At 45.2% G+C, this 26073-nt stretch overlaps 2 protein-coding genes across 4 annotated transcripts in view; one reads left to right on the forward strand and one right to left on the reverse strand.

Moving 5' to 3' along the window:
- Window positions 1–20348, reverse strand: part of cutlet (chromosome transmission fidelity protein 18 homolog) — an 88623-nt gene extending 68275 nt beyond the window's left edge. The window contains exons 1-6 of one of the 2 annotated variants that reach the window (XM_089583320.1): window positions 20059–20348; window positions 16504–16656; window positions 14034–14353; window positions 11371–11451; window positions 5749–5943; window positions 1712–1861 (exon numbers count right to left, since the gene is read on the reverse strand). In XM_089583320.1, the coding sequence (XP_089439446.1) occupies window positions 1712–1861; window positions 5749–5943; window positions 11371–11451; window positions 14034–14353; window positions 16504–16656; window positions 20059–20134 (975 nt within the window). In that variant the 5' untranslated portion in view covers window positions 20135–20348. Of the gene's footprint in view, window positions 1–1711; window positions 1862–5748; window positions 5944–11370; window positions 11452–14033; window positions 14354–16503; window positions 16657–18371; window positions 19826–20058 lie in introns of those variants that run through there. The other variant, XM_089583321.1, reaches the window with a different exon arrangement.
- Window positions 20349–20572: 224 nt separating this feature from the next.
- On the forward strand, window positions 20573–25205 carry LOC149354455 (polyisoprenoid diphosphate/phosphate phosphohydrolase PLPP6-like). 2 transcript variants are annotated; one of them, XM_089583323.1, is made up of 3 exons: window positions 20573–20681; window positions 23370–23622; window positions 24387–25205. In XM_089583323.1, the coding sequence occupies exons 2-3, from the start codon at window positions 23388–23390 to the stop codon at window positions 24797–24799; spliced, it is 648 nt and encodes a 215-aa protein (XP_089439449.1). In that variant the 5' UTR covers window positions 20573–20681; window positions 23370–23387; the 3' UTR covers window positions 24800–25205. The 2 variants fall into 2 exon arrangements, with proteins under 2 accessions (XP_089439449.1, XP_089439448.1); XM_089583322.1 differs by having other exon boundaries at window positions 20576–20685.
- The last annotated feature ends 868 nt before the right edge of the window (window positions 25206–26073 follow it).

Consider the following 26073-nt stretch of genomic DNA (forward strand, 5'->3'; position numbering starts at 1 on the left):
TCCATGATACAACCATGAATAACACAAATTTCGACATGACCCGAAGTCAGAAAAACCTCTGGTTAAAGCGCACTGTGTACAATGTGCGGAAAAAAAAAAAAATGCTGCTCAAAACACTCCACCGCACCACTACAGTTGACATGGGCACAGGCGCCGCGACCGCACCCACAAGCAGCAAGCACTGCCCTCGTCAGCCAGTGTCTATGCCACGATCACCAGTCCCACAGGACGCACTGCAAGCACAGATTGGCGGCGCACGGCCATAAACAAATCCTGCTAGCCATTCATAGATTTGCATGAAAGCAAATCTATGAATACAAGGAACACAATAAGGGTGAAACTGTCTTCCTGCCTATCATAGAACTTAAGTTATAGAGTTTTGAAGTTGTCGCTTCAGAAATGAGAAGGAAAGTGTGTACTCCTGTTTCTGAAGTGGCAGTTTCAGTACCCTATTACTCAAGTTCTATGAGAGCCAGGATGATAATTTTACCCTTATTGTATTCCTTGGTGTCAAGAGAACCCAATGGCATACATTTCAGCAAGTTTCCTGCAGCAAATTTTCTTCAAAACTCTCCGCAAAATACTTGCATAAAAAGTGCATAAGTGCTCAAGGAATTGTTTTACATGAAATTAAATGACATACTATATTTAGAATCAGTGCACAAAAATACATGTGCCCTGAAAATTTCATAACTATGACTAAATTAATAAAATTTTCTTTTCAAGACCAGTGTTCCCCCTTAATTCGTGTGCAAATCAGTTCCGCTGGGAAAATTCCAGTTGTATGCCTTAACCCAGCTCGCTCATGCAGGCGGTCACTTTTCCTGACAAGCACGAGAGAAAACTTCCCATAACCTCCAGAACGCACATCGCGCCGGAATCCAAACCTACAGGATTGTTGGCAGTTTGATAGTTCCGTATGCCGCTAGTCAGCTGGCCATACGCAAATATGGAAAGCAGGATGGAGCACAGTTATCGCCATTGATCTCCACTTGCCTCCAGCTGCTTGCCGTGCAATTGCATCGTTACGCGTTTTTAATGCATTAGCATAAGAACCCTCATGTTAAAAAAACCTGTCTGTCCATCCATCCGGCTAAAGCCTCAGCAGGCAGAAGGAAAAGTGGAGTGAGAAAAATCCATGTGGGGAGAGGAAGTGGAAGAGAGAAGATGATGAGAGGTTGGTAGGAAGGGTGGTGGGGAGTGGAAAAGGGTACAATGCGTCCCAATGTGATTAAGGGAGAGTGGAACAGAGGTGTGATGTGTCACACCGGTGACTGATGGACGGGATCACTCGCCCGCTCCCATGGTCTGAACCTGGCAGCAGATGCTCCTTCTGGGTGGAACACTAATGCCAACGCATAATCTGATGCATCAATAGCACTGATCGTCAGTAATTGTTTTGCTCTGAACTGTGCACGCCGCAGTACCATCTCGTCAAGGGTGGGATGCAGGGAAGGGGGGCATATGAATCGAATTATTGAGTTAACCTTTTTTTAGTCAGCAAGGGCTGCAAGAGGGCAGTCGACTTTCATTTGGAGTTGACTATACGCTGCAATACACAGTACATACAAATACTCTCTATTCACTAACTACCGCAGTACTGAAACAATAAGAAAATTACTGCCCTCCTTCCATCCTTGCAGCAACAAGGCCATTGTTTTAAATTATAAGAAAGGCAGGTTTAAGTAAACTGTAATAGAACTCCTCTTACCTCCTTGACCTCTGGCACGTAGCGCTTGACAAAGTTGTTCTGGTTGTTTGCAGTCATGTGCTTTTCCGGGTAAGGTCTCACTTTTTGTGGCCGGCCAAACACAACACAGTCCCACAGTTTTAGCCATTGCAGCAGCGTTCGGTTCACGCCCTAAATGTGAAGTAAGCAACAAGGAGCCTACTCTGCAGCCTCTAACGAGGCACTCATGACAGATCACCAAAGATATACATCCACACAATAATCACAAGACCTGTTCAATAGCTTCCAGAAATTCTGCACACCAGTCTAATGAACTTAATATAATATGACAATGATCAATGATGCTACTCAACAACGACACAGACTATGTTGTGAAGCATTAAACTTGGCAAAGCGTGCTCTTGCTTTCCTTCACAGCTCTTCTAGTAAGCTCAAGTCACATATGCAACACTCCGTTTTCATCTTTTCAGCTTCCATAAACTATGAAGGAATGATGAAGTAGCAGTCTTCAGAACTATAAATCCAACATAGCATCCACTGATCCTTCCCAAATGTGGTGCATACAAACAGTGCTCGATAAAGCTTGCATCTCTTCGTTTATAGGCTGTGCATCCTCTTGCATATATAGCATTTCTTTTGACACCATTCACAGAAAATTGCGATGTTACTACTTTTGCCACCTACCATATTTACTAGAGTAATTCGCGCCCGCACATAATTTGTGCAACCCAACTTTTTAACTGGACTTTAGGCCCAAACTGTGTACAGTTTACCTGGCTCACTCACGCTCATGGTCACTTTCCCAGACGAACAGTTGCGCGTGCGCCGGAATCCGAAACTACCCAGCCGATTGCTGTTCAATTTGCCACTAGTCAGCCGGGCCGCACATGAGGGCGCCATTTTTTCGCCCGTTATCTCCTTTGCCTCCCACTGCTGGCTTCGCGACTTGACCGTTGCGTGTTTATTACTTTGAGCTGCGCATGCGCTGTCATGCCATCCCGCAGGGAACTACATAATGTGGGGCGAGGCAGGAGGGTATATGTGTTTTACATTTGGAGCCATTTCTTTTTTTTTTTTGGCCAGTGGGGGGAGGGCGGGTACAAGTTGGGGGAAATAGGCGGCAATATACAGCAGTCACGTTATGACCTTTCTGGAGTTTGTTAGGACGTGTTCAAAAAATTTTCCCGTAACTTGTGCACCCCCTTTTTGAAGCCTTAATTTAAAGTAAAAAAAGTGCGCAAATCATGCGAGTAAATATGGTGTTCCACATTTTGGTGACATCTGGAGAAAATAAAGTGAAGATGTCAAAACAGCTGCATCGTTATGCCAGATATGCCAAAGTGCAAGAAAAAAGCACTACAGTCGAACCCCTTCATAAGAGACAAGTAGTGGAGAGGAGTTTTTGTCTGTTATATGAGGGGTTTGTTACAAGCAGCGTTTCATGTTTTCATTCCTTTCTGATCTCTCACTACAATTATGTTGCCATCCAGCGACTAGGAGTTTCACTAAAAAAAATGTCTACAGCTCATTAAACAAGCTTATTAGCAGAAAAAGTAGCTGTTTACTGTCATATGGTTGCCATATCTCAGGATACCGTATGCCTTCTACTGCACTGCAGCTGCATTTGTTGACGATCTGTGTCTACACTAATTTGTTGCAGAACAGGATAATGCACTTAGATCTCAGTAACTTGAAGTCATGAAAACAGAGAAAAACTTTGAGGTAAATGGAGTTTGGAGATACACAAAGTACCAAAACTTTTTAGTTTACGATTGTGAATTGTAAAAATTTAAGTCTGCTGTCCTGTGTTATTTTATACAGCAAACTCTGTTACACAAACCAAGCACTTAAAGGTGCACTAAAGAGAAATCTGAACTCGTCTTTTTACCGCGGGAACTCGATCTACACGTTCCGAGCATTCTTAGAAACTTCGAATTTCTGTCCTGCGCGGCTGATTTCCCTAAATAAAATCACATTAAACGTCTCGGCTCCCGCCTTTTTTTGAACTCACTGCAGGCGGTAGGAGGAGTCGACCGACGCGTGGAGTGCCTTTCAAGCAATCGCGAGACGGCTTTGCTTTCACTTTTATTTAGTTTTTTTTTTTTTAGGTTTTCGCGAATAAATAGATCCAGTCAGAGACTACACAGCTGCAAATTAGGCCCACGGAAATAAAAATACAAGTGGACTCTTTGTTTTCGCCGATCATTATGTATCACTCCGCTGATGGCAGAGCGAAAGGTTGGCTGTCTCCTCCTACCATAAGCGGCAAGTTCAAATAAAGGTGGGAGCCGGGACGTTTAATCCGATTTAAATTAGGGAAATCGGCCACAGAAGACAGTAGTTCAAAGTTTCTAAAAATGCTCGGAACATGTGGATCGAGTTCCCACGGTAAAAAGACGAGTTCAGATTCCTCTTTAGTGCACCTTTAATAATAAAAGAAGCCCCATGTAGCGGCACTGCAGCGCATGAAACGCGCCCGACAAAGAGCTTGCCTGCTTTCAGCACGCGGTCACATTGATAACGTAGCCGCGGCTGCCACTAACCGAGAAGGAGAGCTGGATTGGAGGTGCGTCCCCTCCTTATGTTAGCACGCCTGTTGTTGCCTTGGTAAATATGCTCACTTCACGTCCCACTTAAATTCTCCAAAGTCTCCACCATAAACTCACCGGGCTTCGAAACCATGAACAGAGGCAACGTGCACTAACTACAGTGCGGCAACAGGAGTTGCACACTGCGGCGCACCAGTGGAGGCTTGCTCGCTGGTTAGCGGCATAACTGCAAGCCGCGCCAACTGTTAACTAACAGCCCTTTTTTTTCAGGCTTCAAGTTTCATAACTGAAGAAGTAACGATAGCAGGTCGGCTGCGTGCTACTGACAATCTTAGTGCGGGCAGACGGCCACATATTTGTGCCCGTACCCCCCACTGATAGTTTGGAAGCTGTTCTTCACGTAGCACTCACAATCAATGTGCCCTCGTCAATGTTTTACATCTAGGTAAGTTTCAGTTGCAATAAATATCACGGGAGCAATCAAGTCTTGCCTCCTCACTGGCACATAGACATGACAGTGGATTGTGAGCGATGGAGCCACATCTGCGGAGTGGGGAAGGAACCTCACAAGTTAAGTTAAAATGTCTCTCATAAGTTTGGTTCTTGACCAGAACTCTAACGTGTCCTTTACTACCGAAAGGCTTCTATACCCCATGTCAATTATAAAAGACGTCTGCTTAATGGGAGATGTAGGCCGGCGAAACGAGAGAATGAAAAGTGTCTCTTATTTCCAATTGTCTGCTACACCCGTGTCTCTTATAACAGGGTTCAACTACTGAGAAGAACAACATACTTAGGAAATATAGTAGAGTTGTTCATTTACTAAGTTTTCAGGGCCATTTACTACCCTAGCCTTCATGAGCTATTTGTATGGTGATATTTCGGCACACAGCAAACTGTAGAAGGAATGCCCCTATGTTGTGACACATGGCAAAGCAAATAATACCAGCATTTCTATGAATATTATTTCTATTTCGCTCATAAAGAAATTTTACTGCACACGATACCAAGTCAACCTAAGCATTTATGCCTTCCCAAAATTGTGTGACAGCAGGGCAGACCTAACCAACAATCAGTGGTACAGCAGAACACAAGCACAGGAGGACCCCCTAGGCCACACAAAATATGTGACTTATGGCAACCTGAACAACCTGCTGTAGTTCCTCGTCACTGCGTAATAACAAGCTTCCACTACGTATATCCTGGCATAGTTGAGCTAAGCCACTGCCATTTTTTTTTTGTTTGCATAATAAATGTTCTGAAGAAACATTGTACTAATATGGGAGATGCATTAATTATGTGGTGTAAAATTTACACGCTAACCAAAAAAATTTCTTAACATTTTAATTAATGAATGAAGTATTTACAATGCAAGTGTTTTCACTATGCAAGTAAACGAGGTACTCTGTCATAACCTACATAGTGAGCTAAAGCAGTCACGGAATAATTAGGAGTAACAACAATACTTCAACATGCAGACACACAGACATACAGGAAAAACGAACTCACGTCGTCACTGAGGAGCTCTATGAATTGTGAAGGGCGGTATTTCTCCACCCACAATGATGAGGATGCAGATGATCTTTCCCTTGAATCAGCACTGCCACTTTCACCAACCACAACGCCCTCCGGAAGTGAATTCACCGCATGGTTCTTGGTAATGTTGGCAGTTCGCTCAAGTTCTACGTGCTGCTGTCTCTCCAACTGCAAACCAGAAATTAAATACACAGTATATCAGTGCACACCTCTGCACTGTCAAAACGTTCTAGAAAACTTTCGCACAGTTAAAACAGCTTCATTAATTTGAGTGCATGAACTTCAAAAGTGCCTTCAAATGACTGAATCCAGCAAGTGCCAACAATAGGAGAAATAACCCAACCACGAGTGGCCATGACAGAAGGTAGCAGAAGCCTAACTAAGCCTAACTATGGCCCCTAGTTTATCATTTTTCACAGAATGGTATTAGTTAGCAGCTACATTGTTTTTTTTTTATGCTACACTGTTCCTGAACATATAGTAGAAATGACAGAATGATAGGAATCTTATTAATTTAACTGGCTGAATTCCTTTGAAACAGAATCTAGTAACAAAACTTTGCTGATGCCTTGACTTGCCCACTCCACCATCTATTAAAGAAAGCTAGCACGTCAAGCGCAGCAGCTCTGGCAGCGACACGCTCACGTGCTTGTATAGGAAAAATGATACTGGCACCTGTCGAAAGCAATATCACCGTATATGCATGAATATAACATGAGTTTTTCCTTGAATCATCTGCCTCAGAAAGCACCACATGTTATATTTTAAACCAAGTTACAAACAGAGCACAAGTTTTTTTCCCATCTTCTTTGAGATATGCACAGCGAGCTAATCCACCATGCTCCTAAGCTGTAAGAAAAAGCCAACTTCTCGGTGTTGGGCCATCGAGGCGAAGCGCGTGCCACACACCAGTGAGAAAGAGTTGCTACAAACGTGGAAAAGAAGGCGGCAGGGCCGTTGAGATAGCAAATGCAGCGAAAAAGCCATGAGGAGTAGGGAAGGAAAAAAAATAGCTGGTAGTTTAGCATTGCTAAGGGTGAGGTATTGCGCGAAAGAAGTTTTATGCACATGGACACCACCACCACATAATTGAAAGCGAGAATGAGGTGTCCACTGACCCAGGGAGCCAGGTATGTGCGTCTTCAGCTTCTTAACTTCATTAGTGCACTACTCATGGTAATGAACAATACTGGACACAATAACCACACACACAGACAGGGCGCAAACTATCAACTGATTTTCAATTCAAACTATCAACTCAATTTATATGAACGGTTAAAAAGAAAAAAAAAATATGACAGAACAATCAAACTTGGTGGCGTCAGGGTGCTGAATTAGCTTCTTTTAGTCTGTGGTAGATGGGCATGCACTGTGGTTCTGGGTTTTTTCATGTCCTTAAGAAGTCAACTTCTCGCTTTGTCAGTGTGGCTGAGAGGTCACATACTCCATTTTCTGACATAATGCAAAGGCTTCAAACAGCTCCTTTTTCACCTTATCCTGCGAGTGTTGTCAAAGAATGGTTTGCACTTGCTACATCTAGAGCCGTGAGTCTCAAGGTTGCCTGGCGCTGTTAACCAGTCGCATAATCTGCGGTGCTCCCGGAGCCGTTCATTCAGGCATCATCCCATCTGGCCAACGTATGCCCGGCCACATGAGAGCGGAATTTTATACACCACTCCGGAAGAGCAGGGCACGAACTTTGCCGCGTGCTTTACACCACATGTGCTCTCATGACACCTTGGTTTTGAGGTTGTTTACCTTTGCACACAAACCCTCGAGTTTATTTGGTGCAGAAAACACTACTGCGACATCATGCCATTCAGCAATTTTCTTTAGCCTATGGGTGATGACGTGCATTCACAACATCAGTTTTTTTCTGGGCCTTCTTTCGCCTCTCTGGTAAATTCCGAAAAGAAGCTTCCCATGCTTGCTGGTCTAGTGCTTTGGGTGAGTCAGAAAAGTACTTCACCACTCTTCGGAATTTACCAAAGAGGCGAAAGAAGGGCCGGGAAAAAATTGATGTTGTGAATCATACTGGAAGCCCACTACCTGAAAAGTCCTTGAGCAGTGGAACCAAAGTACGCTGCTCAGCATTCAGCTACACCCCTTGACCTCTTATGCAAGTCTCATGCAAAGAAAAGGAGGCATGCAAAGTCGAGGCTTTATAGTGCGCAGCAAAGCAAACCACTACTAGAACTTCTCGCTTGGCCCCAGAAAAAAACAGTAACCTTCCTTCGGGAAAACAACATGAAGCTCCTGACGTCGGATAAAAGAGGAAAGTTTGCTGTCATTGGAGCAGGACAGTACAACGAAAAAGCCATAGAGGCAATACTGAAGATCTTCAAGAGAGAAGAGAACCTTGGCAAAAATTGCAGAAGACCATCTGAAGGCAAGCACAATAGCTTTGCGGATCAATGGGCCTAGAGAAGCTTGCTAAGGACACGAAGGAAAGCAAGGGTTTACGCTTAAAGGTTTTCTTCTCGGTAAAGACACACAAGCAAGGTAACACCCTCAGGACAATTGTCTGAGGTGGAGGTGCGTGGCAAAGGATACTCGCAGCCTTCCTGCAAAAGAACCTGAACAAGCTGCCAGTGAAAGACCCCTTCCTAATCCGTAATTCTGACGATGTGATCGCTTTTCTATAGGAAGAGCCAAAAGTGTCCTGCTTCTCCACAGATGTCACAGATTTATTCTACAACGTGCCACAGGAGCAAGTGCTTGAAGTTGTCCAGGAAGCTATGACTGAGTATGGAGCAGTGAAGTTCATGAATGAAAGCTGGGTGAGTACCTCGGATTTTGTGGCTCTCATCACAATATACCTCTCATCTCTGCTCATTGAGTTCGCAGGTAAAATGTTTGTCCAGAAAGATGGAATACGTATTGGCAGTTGCATAGCACCAGTGCTCTGCAACCTGTACTTGGCAAGAGGAGACCGACAGCTTGATGAGACCTTGCAGCCCCTTGGGGTGGTAAAATGTTTCAGATATGCAGATGATTTCTTAATTTGCGCTCGTGAAGGATGCCTGACAGAAGACTCCATACTCAACATGATGGACCAGTTTGAAAGAGCGTATGCCGGACTCGAGTTCACGCATGAAGTCCCAAAGGAAGGAAGTCTGCAGTACCTGGACATTTCCATCTCAGAAGGGCCACACTTATGTTAGTGCTCCAAACGAAGAAGTGAGAAGGGACTAGCACCATTCGATTTAGCGCACTTGAAGCTTGTTAAGCACGGCATCGCTACGTCTTATTTCACTCAGGCAGTGAAAAAGCCTTGTTATCGTAAGGTCAGTGACAGCATCAACCCGCAAACTGAACGGCTGAAAGCAGCGGGCTACCCAACGCAAATGCTAGTTTCAGTGGCTAATGGTGCCCTCAAGACAGTCATATAAGGAAAACAAAGGACTAAGAAAGAAAGAGAAAAAGATAAGTGGCCAGTGGTTTTGCCTTACATGCATGTCGTCTCCCATAGGCTAAAGAAAGTTGCTGAACGGCATGATGTCCCAGTAGTGTTTTCTGCACCAAATAAACACAAGAGTTTGTGTGCAAAGGTAAACAATCTCAAACCAAGGTGCCGTCAGAGCACATGTGGCGTAAAGCACGCAACAAAGTCTGTGCCCTGCTCTTCCGGAGTGGTGTATAAAATTCCCCTGTCATGTGGCTGGGCATACGTTGGCCAGACGGGACGATGCTTGAACGGCTCCGGGAACACCGCAGGTTATGCGGCTTGTGAACGGCGCCAGGCAACCTTAAGACTCACTGCTCCAGATGTGAAAAGTGCAAACCATTCTTTGACAACACTACTGTCATCCTTCGGTCGCACAATAAGGTGAAAAGGGAGCTGTTTGAAGCCTTCTGCATTATGTCAGAAAATGAAGGCATGTGCGTAAGTGACCCATCAGTCACACTGACGAAGTGTGAAGTCGACTTCTTAAGGACATGAAAAAACCCAGAACCGCCACGTATGCCCATCTACCACAGAAGAAAAGAAGCTAACTCAGCACCCTGACACCATCATGTTTGATTGTTCTTTGATATCTTTTCTTCCTTTTAACCGTTCGTATAAAATGAGTTTCCCGTGCATTAAACTCAGTTGACAGTTTGCGCCCTGTCTGTGTGTGGTTTCTGAGTCCAGTATTGTTCGTTTCCATGAGTAGCGCACTAATGAAGTTAATTATGAACCAACTAGGCCCGTTTGCAGCTTTACTGATGTTCAACTTTTTCATCGCCAAAGCCAAGTTACCCAATGTACGCTGGTGGCCTATGCTCTAGTGCTGTGTTTCTGCCACAGTGTTGTCCACGCCAACGCACGCAGCGCACATCTCTCTACCACTACTGCCACATTGCTCAAAGTTTGACAGTGGTATTTGTTGATGAAGAAGACAATATAACAATGCACAACACAAGAGTGGGTTGCAGTTTAACATGAAGTGTGTTCGGCTGCGGTGATAACCTAGTGCTCTCGCGCAGTGGCCAGTAAAGCTGATCTGTTCGTGCCACTGCGGGTTCGAATCCGAGTTGCAGATATTTATTTATTTGTATTTATTCATTTCACTTGGCAAAAAGCCACAAACATCACAAAGTTTTGCTCGGGATTTACCCATCACAATAGTGCTTTCGCATTAAAAGGGAAAAGGCACAGAATTCTGCAGCACGAAACACGAAGCAGCAAGACAAGAAGTGGTAGCACAGTGGCCTCTGTTGCATGAATGGCCGCATGCATTAATGCACGGCACACTTCTCGCAGAATATTCTCATTTGTTCTCAATTCGTGGAATTTAAACTTTACCGGCACAGAAAATTAGGGGTCTTAGGCAGAACATGAACTGCAAATACCTAGATTATTACTGAAGAGGCCAATGCAACATTTCTGAAAATAATAACACGAGTTCAACACGAAGTTCCACCATCAACTATTACATTAGCAAAACTCCATTACATTACATTTACATTAAAGCTACCTTACATTCGCAACATTACACTGCATTAGCAACTACCTTGTTTTATGTCAAGTCTGTTCACATAATCAAATAAAAACAATCTCTCTGATGCAAAATGAGAAGCCAAGCCCTAAACTAACACACTCCACTGGTGCTTATTCGATCAGTCCTGCATTCTCTTACTCTCTAAACCAATGTTCCTACCCCATATGTCTGTGCACCGCTTTTCAGTCCCCCTTCCTTTATTCTCCGATTCCACCACGTATCTCTGTTCGTGCCACCCTGCCACCCTGCCACTGATCAGCTGACCCTGAGCACAGTTTCCACAATGGTTTACCGATGTAAGCCCCATGACACTAGCAGAAAACTGCTCTCCTACATTGTTAGCACCACAGTAACACTTTTAGCATCCACTAACGTCATCTACCAGCTGGCAGTTCTTTTTCCAGAAATTTACAAAAGAAAAAAAAAAAGAGAACAGGCTCTTGAGTTAAGAGAAAACTTTTTACCACTGTGAACACTTTCGAATAAGGTCAAATTAGTGCAAAACTTAACCCACGTAAAACTAACAGAAGCTGCAGCACACTACTACAGCTACAGGAGGCCAAATATATATCTTGCAAGCGAAAGCAGATAAAAGACAGCAAAGCCTTACCTCTGCCTGTGCATCAGTCCAAACATCCCAAAAAGGCCGTGAAAGAAGACTGCCTCTGTGGCGATTATTGGGCAGCAGAAGCTGGAAAGAAATAAAAAAAGAGCAAAGAAAGCAGCAGTGTCAGAGTAAAAAAATCTGATGCTGCAAGACATCCTTGCATTACACTATTCCCTGAAGTAGTGCGTCAATCCAAACACCAGCTTGTAACGCCCCAAGGCTGCAAATATATGTCAGGCATGCTACAGGTGATGGAAATGGCACTACACCACACAAAAAAAGAGATGAACAAGTAATGCCAATCAGTATGTTGTGAAAGGACTGTAGTTCAGTGTCGGAAATGGTTTTTTTGTCAGCCACACGACGGAGTAGTTTTAAACTTTGCACGAAAGCTGTCAACGTGGAGCAGCTGAGCAAGCATGGTGCTCAGGGTGGTGTCCTCTTCTTGCACTGACCCTTCTCAGCAGCAACGGTGTTCTCACGATTTCACAGCATCAACACTTGACTCTGTTGGTGCACGCGACAGATCTGTGCGAAAAGACGACGTCCAGTGTTCTTATTTTAGTTCAGACAGAGATGATTCTTCTCCCAGCCAGGACTGTCGACAGGCGCCTGTCTGTAACTTTCATTTTCGCCGTTTCCGAGGAGATTCGTTCCTTTCAGGGCCTCTCTGAAGGCATCATGCATGTTCTGAATAATTCTGTGCAACTTGCTGCGTAGCAGACGCAGTTATCTGCAGGACAGTTCATTCTGCCACTGCACTGCAGAGCAGCTCACAGTGCTGTTTGTGAGCAATTAATTTCTTTTGCTGACCGGAAAGTTTAGCATGAAGAGTTCTATAACTTCGACTACTACTATTTTTTGGCATAATAACACATAAAAGGTATAATCTAAATTTTTTATTCTATTTTCCAACTCAATATGTTGAACATTTTTTTAGACTTTTTTATAGTCTAAAACATTTTTTAGAACATTTTTATTTTTAAGTAAAATACCTCATTTTTGTTTGTACCGATAAAAAAAGAATTATACTGGTTGCACTATGGTACACTGCAATGAAAAAAAATGTTCAAATTAATATGTGAAAAAAATTTTATGCAGACCACACTGAAATTACCTGTTTTAGAGCGGCTAAGGAAAAAGTTAAAGGGACACTGAGGGCAAATTAAAGTTGGCTTATAATCAATTCATTACATCGCTCTAATAATAAAGAGGTTACCATCACTGAACACAGAGCTTTTATGAGCTAAAAGATTTAAAAAAAACGCTGCTACCACTGGTTGTTTTCAGACGAAAACTGCAATGATGTAAACTTTTTTTTTGAATGCGGAACTCTGAGACTAGACCACACTGTCATCCACTTGCTCCAATGATCAAAGGATCTAGCGATCTAGTTGTGTCTGAATAAAGTTTCAATCAATCAATGAATCAATCACAGAGTTTATAATTATCTCAACGCCGCAACCAAAACCACGTGCTTGAATTGAGTGGCGAGAGAACTCCATTCATTTGGCTGCTCTGCACACGCGTGCCTCTCCTTTTTTTTGGTTTTTGAGGAAAGGAAATGGCACAGTATCTGTCTCGCATGTCTCGGTGGACACCCGTACCACGCCGTAAGGGGAGGGAAGAAGATGGGAGTGAAAGAAAGAGAGAAAGAGGTGCCGTAGTGGAGGACTCAGGAATAATTTTGACTGCCTGGGATCTTCAACGTACACTGACGTCGCACAGCACAAGCAGGCGCCTTTGCATTTCGCCTCCATCGAAACATGGCCGCCGCGGCCAGGATCAAACCCGGGAATTCCGGCTCAGTAGCCGAGTGCCCTAACCACTGAGCCTCTGCTTCTCCAGCTGCATTGATTAAAAATAGATCGCCAGCCCCTACCGCGCATGTGGAATTGATGTTTGTGACAGGCGCAGGTGACAGACGGCAGCAGCTGTCACGCACACACTTTGCCCTTCACCAGCACAGTTAGCGCCTCACAGAACCAGATCGCACCTGCATCTTTAACACGCGTTTGTTTCAACCAGTTTCCTGGGTAGTAGACGAATTTCCCCCCTCTCCCCAGAGGGCAACACATGTTGTGAAGAAGGTAGATTCTTTAGCGATAAATAAGTGACTGCTGCAGAACAACTGTCAACACAGCCACAACGAACTGAACAGTCGAATGTTACTACAAGCAAAAATTAGATAGAGCTGTCCTCAGTGCCCCGTTCAGGGTTCTGCCTAGATTTATGACCCACTTATATTCAGAGAGATGCGATACTCATTACACGAATCTGGTTAGACTGCGCTGAGAAATCTTTAAACAACCATAGTTTTCAGGGGAACCAACACAAGCAGAAAAAGCTGCATTACAAAATGCACTTGAAAAGTCTCTCTACTACCAAACACATAGCCAGAAAGTCAATTTAGGTGACCCTAAATTACATACAACGCAGTGTATATACTGATGGTCCAAGCTGCAACTCAGAACTTGGTGCGAAAATGCTAACAATGAAGTCCAGCTCTACTTCATCTGCAAAAGCAGCTTTCAAAAAAAAAAAGTGTTGAATTTTCCCTCAAGAAAATGTGGGCCATTAGCTATGCAAGTGACACTTCCAAGATGTATGGATATTCAAAACGCAAGCACAAACAAATAGAAGACAGCAGAGCTCCAGCCACTCACCTCCACATCGTCAGCCCAGCTGCTATCTCTCAGCCCAACAAACTTCAGCCGACCATTACTGCCCCTAAGTCCAATAGTCAGCACATAGGAGCTGGCATCCTGCCACTGTGTTTGGAACAATTCTTCCTCAGTACTGGCAAGGGGCGGCGGCGATGGCATCGGAAGTGTGGCAAGATCTTCTTCTTGTGCTGTGCTTACACCTGGAGTAGCACACTCAGCACCTTGCCTGCCTTCGTCGATGATTAGCTTTTTTGGAGAAGAAAACTCAGAAGCAGAGTTTGATCCATCGTCCTCGAGTCTCAGCTTCTTCCGAACAGACCCTGCAATGCACACCCGTGTGGCAAACATGATTCAAATAAGTGCCCTTCAATACACTCCTAACGCATGCCATTTTTCCATACGGTTCTACACCAGTTTTTAAGTTTGAACTATGGTGATAGAATGAGCCAGCTGAATATGAATTTCGAGCAAGATACAAAGCAAAGATGATAAATTAAGAATAAGAAGGCATGGCCATACACAAACGGTGCGCACTGTCATATGCATCGACTAGACTGCTTTTGTGCCAGTATCAAAGAAAGCAAACGCGAGCAAAATGATATAACCCATGACGCAAATTACCCATGCTGCAATCAAAAAATAATTCTGCCCTCTTTGAACTCCACCTTACCCAAGCATAGGCTTGGTGAGGGCAGGTGCTACGAAAGCGCTACTTCTAATCCCACCATTGTTTAGCAAGAAAAGTGCCACTGAACACTATGAGAGTCCCTTCTGATCACATCTGTAGAACTTTTAATCCCACAAATTATCTGCAAAATTGGCAAAAAATCACTGGAGAGGACACTTAAGCTCTGCCTTATAGGTATGATGGGATAGCGCAATGGTTTTATTCTCATATTTGCAGAAGGTCATTCTGTACTTTACATTCATAGATCCCTGAGAGTCCTCACATCCCTCCTGGCAGTGCTGCAGTGGTTAAGCGATGCGCCACTGCCCTGCGATGGCAGGTAGGTGCTCCCAGCGGTGGGAGTTGTGCGGCCCAAGTTGCTTAATTTAACTGCCACCTGCCACGGTGGGCAGGTTGAGATGACACCGCAAGGTCACGTGACCGAGATGACCCATCTACCTCCTAGACTGCTCTCTGGGGGCCACCTGCCAGAGCCATGCCCGTGATTTTTCACTCACAACACTGATGCTGACAGTGGATTTGCTGGTGAACAAGGCCTTTAACGCTATCGCATTAAAAGTAAAACACGAAACACTAGCAAATTCTCACCTTAGAGCCACTGGTATAGCGAACAAGTGCCCCACCAATGATACCTTTCATAAAAAAATAAAGGCCTCGGCAAGCTTCCTGACACCCACTCTGAGTACACCAGCAGCAAAGTTCTACTCCATCACTGCCTCTGTAACACCGTCAACACAACATTGTGAAATTCATTCTCGTTTCCTCTTTAATTAACCAAGATCCAAGAGAAAACCCTGCAACCCAGACAACATACTTCAAAGTTCTGTGAGAACTGTATACAGCAAAACTGTCGCATTCATGCTACGCCTAGTACTCAAATGGGATGGACATTCTGGTGAATCCAGAAGTGTCCACATATCAAAGACCTGTGCGAAAGACAAAACATGAATAACAGATTGGTGAGTGCAAGGTCTGACCATCAAGTGTAGGAATCATGAAGCAAACGATAAGCATTTCCATGAAAAGAAGACACTGATGTACACAACACAACATGCCTGCTGTAGATAAACAAAAAAAAATCAACCTCACATAACAAGACAATGCCCTTCACAGTCTTCCTTTCTATAAACTAGGATGGTTGATACTTGACTCACAACAGTCACCTTCCCTGCTGCTGATATAATGTGCTTCCACTAAAACTCAACTCCATCAATCTTCTTGTCACCCATTTTCTACATGCCTCATTTTTTGAAGTTTATCTTGTAAAACTTTCAAAAAACATTTGTTTGGCTTGGTTTATGGGGTTGAATGACCCAAAGCGACTCAAGCTATGAGGGACGCCGTAGTGGTGGGCTCCGGATAGTTTCGATTACCTGGGGTTTATTAACATTCACTGACTTCGTACAGCCCACGGGTCTCTAGCATTTCGCCTCCACCAAAATTCTACCGACGCGGTCGGAATTGAACCCGCGTCTTTCGGTGTCAGCAGCCAAAAATCGCAACCACTGCGCCACCGCGAAGACCATTCAGAAAAGACTGACAACCAGCTGATGTCACAAATACCACCTGCAATTCATTTTTTACATGCAAGAAAGGAATGCACAGAAACATTCTGCGTATCCTAATACAGCTAGTTCTTTCTTGGGCTCTGAGGTCAAAGGGTATCTTGAGGTACACAATTACTTTTCAGCTTTTGAACAAAAGGTCGCAGTTGCAAATGAAATTGAGTGATGTGCAAAGCAAGTTAGCACAAAGCACTGCTTTCAAAAAGAAGAAATTCACCGAGGGTAGGGGTAGCTGCACGCTCCAATGGACTCTCAGCCACATCTTCCAGTGTTCTTTTTGCCATCGAAGAGGAGGACCGCGGGGTGTCCTGCTCCGAAAAGTCATCTCTGCCATGCAGAACCCGGTCAGACAGCTGTGCTGGCGGTTCATCTGCACAAGCGGTGAGAGGAAAAGCACAGTTTTGCAGAAGCAGTTAATTTCTCCAACCAGGGCACAATGAAAATAGGAGCTAAACAAGGAAGGCCAAGTGACTCTGCAAGATCTGCCAATCCCCATGCAAGAACGTGGTCTGTTTAGTTTGAAAACTTGCAATTTCTTCTCTCCTACTGCATTTTTAGATAGCAAATATATTCTCTGAATTTGCAGTTCTTCCACAGCAGTTCTTCAGTTCGGAAGCTTTCTTCTCATCAAGCTTACATTTTGTTAAGTACACTTGCTAACCAGCCCTACCATGGCCAGGCATCCAATAAATGCTTGCCAGAAATAAGCAGGTACCAGCAGTGCTAAGCTAAAGGATCACAAAACAGTAGAGATGAAGTTTCCTTTTTTTTTTATTAATATTAATGCAGCCAGGCAGAAAAGATATACTGATGGGTTGCAAAGTCTTCCATTTTTTTCTACCCATGTGCTTGGTCATTATGTTGCACGACTGTTTTGTTTTCTTCAAATAAAGCCCACTTTTGTTTCCACAGTAACCACCATTTCAAGATGCAACAGGATAACAAGCAGATACAACATGCTATGTGTTACTACTCCCTGTTGCACATGATGCAAGCCAAAAATATGAGTGACACTTCAACAGAAATTATTTTTTCTCTCAGTATTTTTGAACATTTTCTCGTGTTCCTTTCTGCATGTGAAAGACAAAATTACACACATATTAGGTTAACATCCTGTCTTAACACTATAAATGTATGAACCAGACACTGCCATGGGCAAATGCTACTCAGTTTCCAGTACCTGTGGGAGCTGAAGCATCAGGAGAATCTGCCCAAAAAATCACTCAAGGATTAAGCAAAATGCTCAAAAGCTTTTGGTGCTACATTGATGTTTGTAAGAACAATGGTCACTTAATTTGCTGCTGGTATCACAATTGCAATATTGCAGCTTAAACATGAACACAGGCAGCTGGTAACGTGTCGGGATTTAACCACATCCCAAACAACATCTAACAGAAAGGCAAAACTTGGCCATCATTTTCCATATACCTCAAGACATATGCCTCCTAATTAACATATTCACAAAAAAATGAAAATTACAGAAATCAAGAAAGCATTTGCAATCAACACGGCATGAAAGTTGAAACAAGAATACTAGACTTTTCCAATGATTTTGTTAGAAACATCCGAGGTCACCAAACTTATGTTCCTTGTTAAGCTATGAAATTATGAAGATAACGATACCATTGTGATTGCATGGAACAGACGATGACTAAACTTGCCGTTGTAAGTGATCAAATTGCTCCGAGGCATGCACTTTAATTCACACTAAAGAAAGGTATCTCACCGAAGTGCACTGAAGCTGTAACATGCATAACATGCATTTATGCACACGGACTTACGTTAGCTGACGTTACTTTTACGTTAGCTTTCGTAAACAGAATGCTTCACAGAATGTATAGCAGTGTGTGAAACACACAAGTGAAGGATAGAACTCCCTCGATCATATTACACGGTGCCGTTGTAAAGTGAATGCCGCACATAACACAAAATGTGCAATTCGCGTTTACTAAACTTGCTTTCCATAATGCGACACTGTCGCTAGTTTTGTAACATTAGGCATCTTTCTACGCTCTTCTGAAGAGGTTCCAATAAGAACAGAGGAGTAAGCAAAGTCAGTGTGATTAGGAGGCGTTGCTGCCCTACGTCCAGTGCCGAAGGTGTATCAGAACCCCATCACAGTCGGCACTTCTTTTATGCTGAATTCCAATGGCAGATCGAGACCGCTCCGTCGGATCGCGTACGGAGCGCGTCGGAGCGCGTAGATTTGCCACCTCCCAGTTTGCGATTGGAATGCCAGTGATCCCTCGGGAGCGCGACGCCAGCGCCGCAGCGGCGACCGCGGAAACTAGGCGCGCCGCCGGAGCGGACGCCCTGCGGTCTGCCAGCTTCGTGTTCGAGTGCGACAGGAGTTGCGCGAGGCGCGATCTCCGCGTTGACAGACGCCGTCTCGGCGAAACAAGGAGGAGGTAGTACGAAGGCCGTAATGTAAAACCAAAACCAAAGCGTATGTACTACAGGATGGCCCACTCTCCGTGCACACGCGAGTATGCGGCCGCGGTCTTCGGAGAGCCGGTGAGCCTGTCCCTACCGTTCACGAAAGAAGTGGCGGACGACGCGCAGGCAATTTGCTCGCTGCTCGATTTTCCAGCCTTGCGACTGCGAGACGCAAGCCGCTGAACCAATCAGCGAGACAGTCGAGCTTTCGGCAACGACTCCGCCCGCGGACACGCCGAGCGACGAACTGCGCTGCCCCCCGGCCAACGTTTCTCCCTGGCTGCCGTAGTCGTCGCTAAGCCTAACTGTTTTTCATCGATGCCGCAGCTGAGGGCGCTTCGGAATTGGCCAGCGCTGTAGTAAAGGTGCTACTCGCGTCACCGTTTTACTGTGCTCCTCGTCTCATAATAAAATAAAGACATGATCGATTTCTGCGACGCCTCCAACAGCGGAGCTAGCAGACAGCAGGCCAGCCGCACTGGGCATCAGGAAGAAATTTGCTTGTATCGCAGTTATCACTTCTACCAGCAACTCGGTATTGGCCAACGATCCTCAAAAATGATTCATTTGTTACATTCCTCTACTCCAGGGCTTGTTATGAACGCGAACAAAGAATATTAGCGCATTTTTCTGACGCCGGCGGCAGGCATATACAGGCCGGCAGCTTCACACTCGCTGTCCGTTTCAGACGAATCTTCACTGCTGGACTCTGAGCTTTCGGTGCCCGAGTCGGAACTGTCACTTCCATGAAGCAAAATTAGTGCCGCACGGCTCGAGGCAAGATCATTGCCGTCCACTGTTGACTGGAAAGTGCCCGTCTGTCCCGGCTCGCCCGGCTCACCACGTAGCGACGACAGGAACGAAGCGGCTGCTGCCGGTCGCGACCGGAAGCAGACGCGGCGGAAAAGAAAACGTCACGCGAGGTTCCGGTCAAATCCGCCGATTTCGGCAGATCAAGAATCGCTGCTCCACGGAGCGATCCGGGATTTACGCCTGATCCCGATCTGCCATTGGAACATACAACTCGCGCTCCCATTTTACCATTGGAATACGACTGATCCAAACCGAGCAGAAAAACTTGATCCCGATCTGCCATTGGAATTCACCATTAGACTTGCACCAAAGCCCGAATGGAACTCTGAAACCACAACCAACAGCGACATATACTGCCCAACACAAACATTACGGTCAACGCAGGTGAACTGCGAGCTTTTTAAAGGGTCGAAAAGCGTGCAATCGGGAAGCCTTCGAACAGTGAGAGGAACAGAAGTCATTCATCTGTGTTCGTCGCGTTGGTATCTGGCACATCGATCGCTCAATGCGGGTGGAAACTCACGGCTGTGAAGCTCGTCCGCGAGCGCTAACTCGTCCGCGTAGAGGTCTTCGTACTCGTCGTAGTCATCGTAGTCCATCACGCGATCCACTTGTCGATGGAGCCTACCGGGGCTCACTTGCGTCCTTACGAGCTACTAAGAGCTTACGGAATTTAGGACATTTGACGCTTCTGCCAGTTCCGCAAGACAAAATCTTGTTCGCGGGCAGCCACCCTTGGATCACGACCACTGTTGATAGTCCATACCATTCGCGCGGCACTAAAAAGCGCGCGCTCTGCACTGCTTCCAAGCTGCTCCCGTTGGGTGGCGCAAGACAACAAGAACTGTGAACATTAAAGTACAGCACCGTAGGACCATAAATATTCTATAAAACGCTGTAATTACAAACTATAAATGAAGATGCATAGAGCATGATTATTGCTTCTATTTAAGCAAAAAAAATTTTAATTTTGACATTGTTCAGTCGTATGAAATTAGAGCATAATGTAAACATCGTCTAGCAACAAAGGCAGCGGCTTATTTTTTGTTGTAATTTCATTTTGCAGTTTTCGCAGCCTCTGTCTCCGTGACTGCATTTTTTGCGGGTATCGGCTTTTCGTGGAAGGTTGTTGGAACAACAGACGTAGTGGGTGGGTCTCGTAGTTTCCTTCTCATTTATTTTCTTGCTACAGCAACGTTTTAGTCTGTGTCATTAGTTGTGTCATCCCCATTCATCCTTGCTCTTACCACCTTGCCATGCTCGCATTCAGCTGGTTAGAAGTTTCGTTTCTGTCATATGTGTCTTCATTCTGCTGTGAAGGTTTATGACTGGAAAACGGTGAAGTAGTATTTTTAGGGGGGATAGCGTGCCGTAGCTATATATACAAGTAAGCGTTGTTAACCAGCTCAGCGAAGTTACATTTGTGTCTCTGGCCAAAATCTCGGGCATGGTTACTTACTGCCTGCAAAAGTGCTGGTTGAATGTCGTTCATCGCTTAGATACTTGTTGCTTGCGCTCTTATGGTTGCGGTTTGTCCGATCGAAACTGCTGCTTCAGTTGACCACATCGCCTAGGAGTTTGAACCCGAAGCCAGCATCTAGAGCGACATTACAGCCCATTCATATAGTCTGTGCTGTTGCCTTGGTGAGATCTACAACGTGAAGAGTCGCTTGCCAGTTCGAAGCTGGAACTGTGACGCGTGCGCTGTAGACGAAGTGTTTCTGAACAATTTTTTTTACGAAAGCAGTGAAATTTCACTCCAGCGATGCAATTGTCCCCAAGTATAATCATTGTTTCAAACATTTTTTTCTGCGGTGAATTGTATTTTTGACGTTTTATAAGCGCACGCCGGTCTCCATCTCTGCATACGAGCCGGTGGGTTGGCAAGCTGATGTCATGCCTAACCACTAGCTCCGCTGTAGACTGGCAGACAGGCATCTCTTCGCTGCCAGTCGCACGAATCATCTAGCGCCTTCAGTATGAGTGTGCAAATTATTAAATACAGTGCTAGCCAGCAGTACCATGATCACAATGAAATGGCTCATGGACGAGACAGACGAGGACGACAGAGCCAGTGCTTTTCGTTTTTCATCCCCGCGCTGCTTTCCTGTTATCAAGACCGTGCACCTTGTATACCAACTAGCCCATGCGGGTATTATATTTGGGAGTAGAGTGGTTTAGTGTGGCCTAGCGGACACACATAATAAAACCACACTCATATTGCCCTCTTGCATTGTCATGCTTGTGATAATGAAGTCACTGTGCATTGTAAGTTGTCCGCAGCAAGTTGGCAGCAAACTCTTTTTAGATTCTGTGCCAGAACCTCTTTTAGAACTTGGCATTGGTGCAAGCCAGAGTCAGGTGAGCACCAGTGCAACCCCTGTGTGCACCCAACCAGGAAATGTGGCCCTTTATTTCTGTGTCTTATTGCTGTTAGTGAAGTTGCATTGTCATTGTAAGCAAAAACGTGGAAAGTACACCACTTTAATGTATCAGCCGATGCCTGTCATCACTCATGTTCGTGGAGTGTATGAATGTATCCGTTATTCTTGCTAATGGCACAAGTACGTGCAAGTTGTGATGGGTCTTTTTTTTTTTTATGTAGACCAGTTACAACAGTAGCAGCTCAATGTTTTCCATGCTCTAAGCACATTCTGCAGCTTTCTGCTAAAGACCGTAAATCTCTGCCTTATGCCTTGAGCTGTGTTTAATCACCCAACTTAAACTTGAAATTTAATTATCAAGGATGTAGCCAGAAGCTTGTGGGAAAAAGTGCCAGGAGCATCTTTGTTCAACTGCAGGAAAAGGAAAAACTGGATTTCAAGCTAAGTGCGGCACACTTTTTTCTGGTTGTGCTAGGCTGTTAGGTGACCCTGAGAAGTTTAGTGAAGCCACTGTAAACAACCCATGCTGTGAGTAACCAGGCTGTCTCTGGTCCCTGTCGCTTCGTATCGGATGTGGTAGGATAGAGAAACTGCATTGTGTTTACAGCTCACTGCACAGCAGCTTAAGTCTGCTTCCCCATTTAACCAGCCCTGGTTCTCTTATTTAGAACCCGTCACCTATGTTTGAAGGGAAGCAATATTAACCTTACCTCTCGGTAGTAGCTAGCACATGCATTTGCTTTATATCAGGGATCTCAAACTCATCTTTTCGCATAGGCCACACTGATAAACTTTTGTCTCCCACAGCAGATCAGCTAGAAAGGGGAGAGGGGAGTCCACCCATACATATGTCCACTTCAATACTCCTGCCACCTCAGATGTAGCAGAATTCAAATGGTGATTTGCAGCTCGGGATAGTGCTTAGGTAGGAGTCTGCTCTACCTCAATTTTCACAAAAACTGTCCAGCCAAGTACAGTCGGGGACAAAAGTCTCCGGACCACGTGTTCCTCTAACGAAGCTGATAGCTCTGCTATTAGTCGGCGGCTGGAGGGCACACTTGTGGAGGTAAAAATTAAATTTTTGTTCTTTCATCTTCACAAGTGTGGTCTCCAGCCGCTGTCTGATAGTAGAGCTATCAGCTTCGTTCGAGGAACACGTGGTCCGGAGACTTTTGTCCCCGACTGTACTTACAGGTAAGAAAGTGGTGAGCAGCCAGCCAGCGTTGAGACCGTGAATGGCGATAGAGAGATGTGGTGCAGATGGAAAAGAGGCCAAGGTGTTACTAGTGCTCTGCCCCCTCGGCACCTTTGTGGCACGGTGCTTCTGGAAGAAAGGCTGAAATCTTAAGGGCCAGCAGCCCGCCCAAGGTCATGCAGGCTGTGTGTTTGATACCCCTCCTTTGGATGATGTCTACTGCAATGCACAACCGAGCTGCTGCTTGCCATGCAGGAAAGTGGTGGCTGTGCCATGTCTAGCTGGAAGCAGCACCCTGTGCTAGTGCGCCTGAAGGCAGCCGATGAGCAGCTGTCAAGTGGCCTGTTCCTGGCCGCACGCAAGGACTCACCCCTGGCCCAGTACCGGCCCCTGATGCAGGCACTCGAGTACTCAGCACATGGCATTCCATGGCTGTTGGGCACCTGCGTGGTCATCTGGTTTGTGAGCGACCGAGAGCTTGAGGCATTTCACGTCAACCTGCTGCTAGGTATGTGTGCTGTGACCTCCTTGTTTTATAAACTTTGCCATTGAGCATGTGCCTTGTTGTGCGGACCCTGTCACATGAAAACAGTTTCTGGTTGTGCCAACATTTATCGTCTTCTTGGTGTAGGATGTCAGCAGAGCAGAGCAGAGTGTGTACAGAGTCGATCACACTTGTCTAGAGCGCTCGAGCAGTGTGCTGGGGAGCAAATGAACTGAAATCTTATCGCAGCTGCTTTGCTGGGGGTAAGGCGCTGGTGCCTGTGTGGTGCACATGTCTATTAGGCTTCTCCCCGGCGCAAGTATTATCAGTGAAAGTCAGTGCTTTCTTTAGAATTTCGCATTATTTCCACCGGACGGCACCGCTCAAGCAGTCTAGAGAAGTGTGATCGACTCTGTACTGCTGATCTGAACGGGCAGACACAATTCCAGGCCATCTTGGTCCATGTCTCGGCGGGGCACAGACACAAATAGTCCCACTGTAATCAAATATTGATGCATGCTTGAAATTACTGGCCGAAACTCTAAGCACTCTCGTTTCTGTAGTCCCTCGTTACATATGTGAATGGGGTGGGGAGAGAAGAGAGTGCATATTATTTCTTGAGCTTGAAAAAGAATTGCATTGCTGCAAGGAATTTCCAGCATAGAAATATGATTACATAGAACGGCGCATAGCACTCATCATGTATGTCTTCGCTGTTATGCCTTTTTGTCCATAATTCAACTGTGGCCACTGTCATATTGTGAGTTCTCATCTTGCTTCATTCACAGCACTTGTGCTGGACCTCATTGCCGTGGCCTGCATCAAGGCAGCAGCTCGGCGAAAGCGACCCCTGGCTAACCGCAACGACATGTTCTTCACCGTATCGGTGGACAACCACTCATTTCCATCGGGCCATGCATCGCGGGTTATCTTCCTTGCATGCCTGTTCCTCAATTACACAGCGCTCAACATAGTCTTCAAAGCCATTTTGCTGGCGTGGAGCCTTTCAGTGGTGGCATCGCGGGTGCTACTGGGAAGGCATTTTGTCGGCGATGTGACAGGTGGTGCCATTCTTGGGCTGATAGAATACGTCATCATTATGAACATCTTTTGGATGAGCACTGACACTGCACTCAGTTTTGCATCATACTTCACAACATTTGACAGCCTGCATGGCGGCATTAAAGAAGTCGAGGTTTAGAAACCTTGATGCTGTGTGGCACTTATTTTCAACTGTTCTTACCCAATACCTCCGTGGTGTGTACAATTTGTGAGGAATAGGCTGTTTTCCTTGTTATAGCTTATCCATGTAATGTAAAAATTTACTACTGCCACGAGTGCCACACTGCCATTTGGCGCGCACTGAGGGGACTGAATCCAAAATAGAGGGAATCATTGAAAAAGGTGGGTAGACAACTTGAGGAATTCGAAATGAGGTCCTGCATTCGTTAGCTTGCTTCTGCGGGGAAATTGGCCCTGTTTGTGAAAAATGCCTGGGAAAGTGCAGTTTTAATGTACTCCCATTAATGCTGCTTTCTGCATTGAGATTGCCATAGTCTGGATTGGACTTGAGAATGGGTGTCTGGAAGAAATGGGGGGGGGGGGGGGGGGGGGGCAAGGGGCGGCTGCCCCTGCCTGGAATTTCGGATATTTTTAAATGCACTAGCGGAAAACAACTACACAGTTTGATTAGCACGGGTTCGATCCCGGCCGCGGCGGTTGAATTTCTTTGGAGGAGAAATTCTAGAGGCCCGTGTGCTGTGCGATGTCAGTGCACGTTAAAGAACCCCAGGTGGTCGAAATTTCTGGAGCCCCTCACGACGGCGTCCCTCATAGCCTGAGTTGCTTTGGGACGTTAAACCCCAATAAACTAAACTGGGGCGATAGTAGGCTGCAGCCGAGTCCAGCTGATCAACCGCAGCTGTGTGCCCAATAAATAAATAAACTAAACTAACTAAACTGATTAGCACGCTTAGGTGATAATAAGTTTTTGCATTTTACTTATTAAGTTTAATTCTTTGTTCATTAATAAAACCAAATGTATGTTCTGCAAGCCTAGCACTAATTTGCTGTTTCTAATTTTCGTTCCTTATCCCCAGCCGTCGGGGGCCCCCCCTCCCCTTGCCTAAGGTTCTGCGGACGCCCTTGCTTGAGGGCATCTTTTTGATTGGATACTGAATGTAAAACTGTGTCTTCATGATCTAGGCCTTTCATTGACTAGTACTATCTTCATGTACTCTTTTCTGCAGACTTTTCCTGAAATTTAATGTGTAGTATTGGCATTTGACCTTTACATCATATGCTGGTAAATACAGTATATTTGCACATATTGTTATAGCACACTTAGCAGTGGGACTGGCCGTAGTTAGTTTGTAAATAAATTATTATACTACTGGAAACAACTCTCATCTTCAGCCAGAAAGTTCTAAACAATCAAAGCAAACATTTAATGCTGCATCAGCAGAAAAAGTTTAC

This window comes from Amblyomma mixtum, chromosome 3, assembly GCF_055824585.1.
Source record: "Amblyomma mixtum isolate Tamu chromosome 3, ASM5582458v1, whole genome shotgun sequence".
In the NCBI taxonomy this organism is placed as follows: Eukaryota; Metazoa; Arthropoda; class Arachnida; order Ixodida; family Ixodidae; genus Amblyomma; species Amblyomma mixtum.

Bases quoted from the DNA above. Each gene is read 5' to 3' on its own strand.
- LOC149354455 (XM_089583323.1), top strand. From the start codon at position 23,388: ATGTCTAGCTGGAAGCAGCACCCTGTGCTAGTGCGCCTGAAGGCAGCC. The intron at 23,623-24,386 runs GTATGTGTGCTG...CTTCATTCACAG, and splicing joins TCACGTCAACCTGCTGCTAG to CACTTGTGCTGGACCTCATT.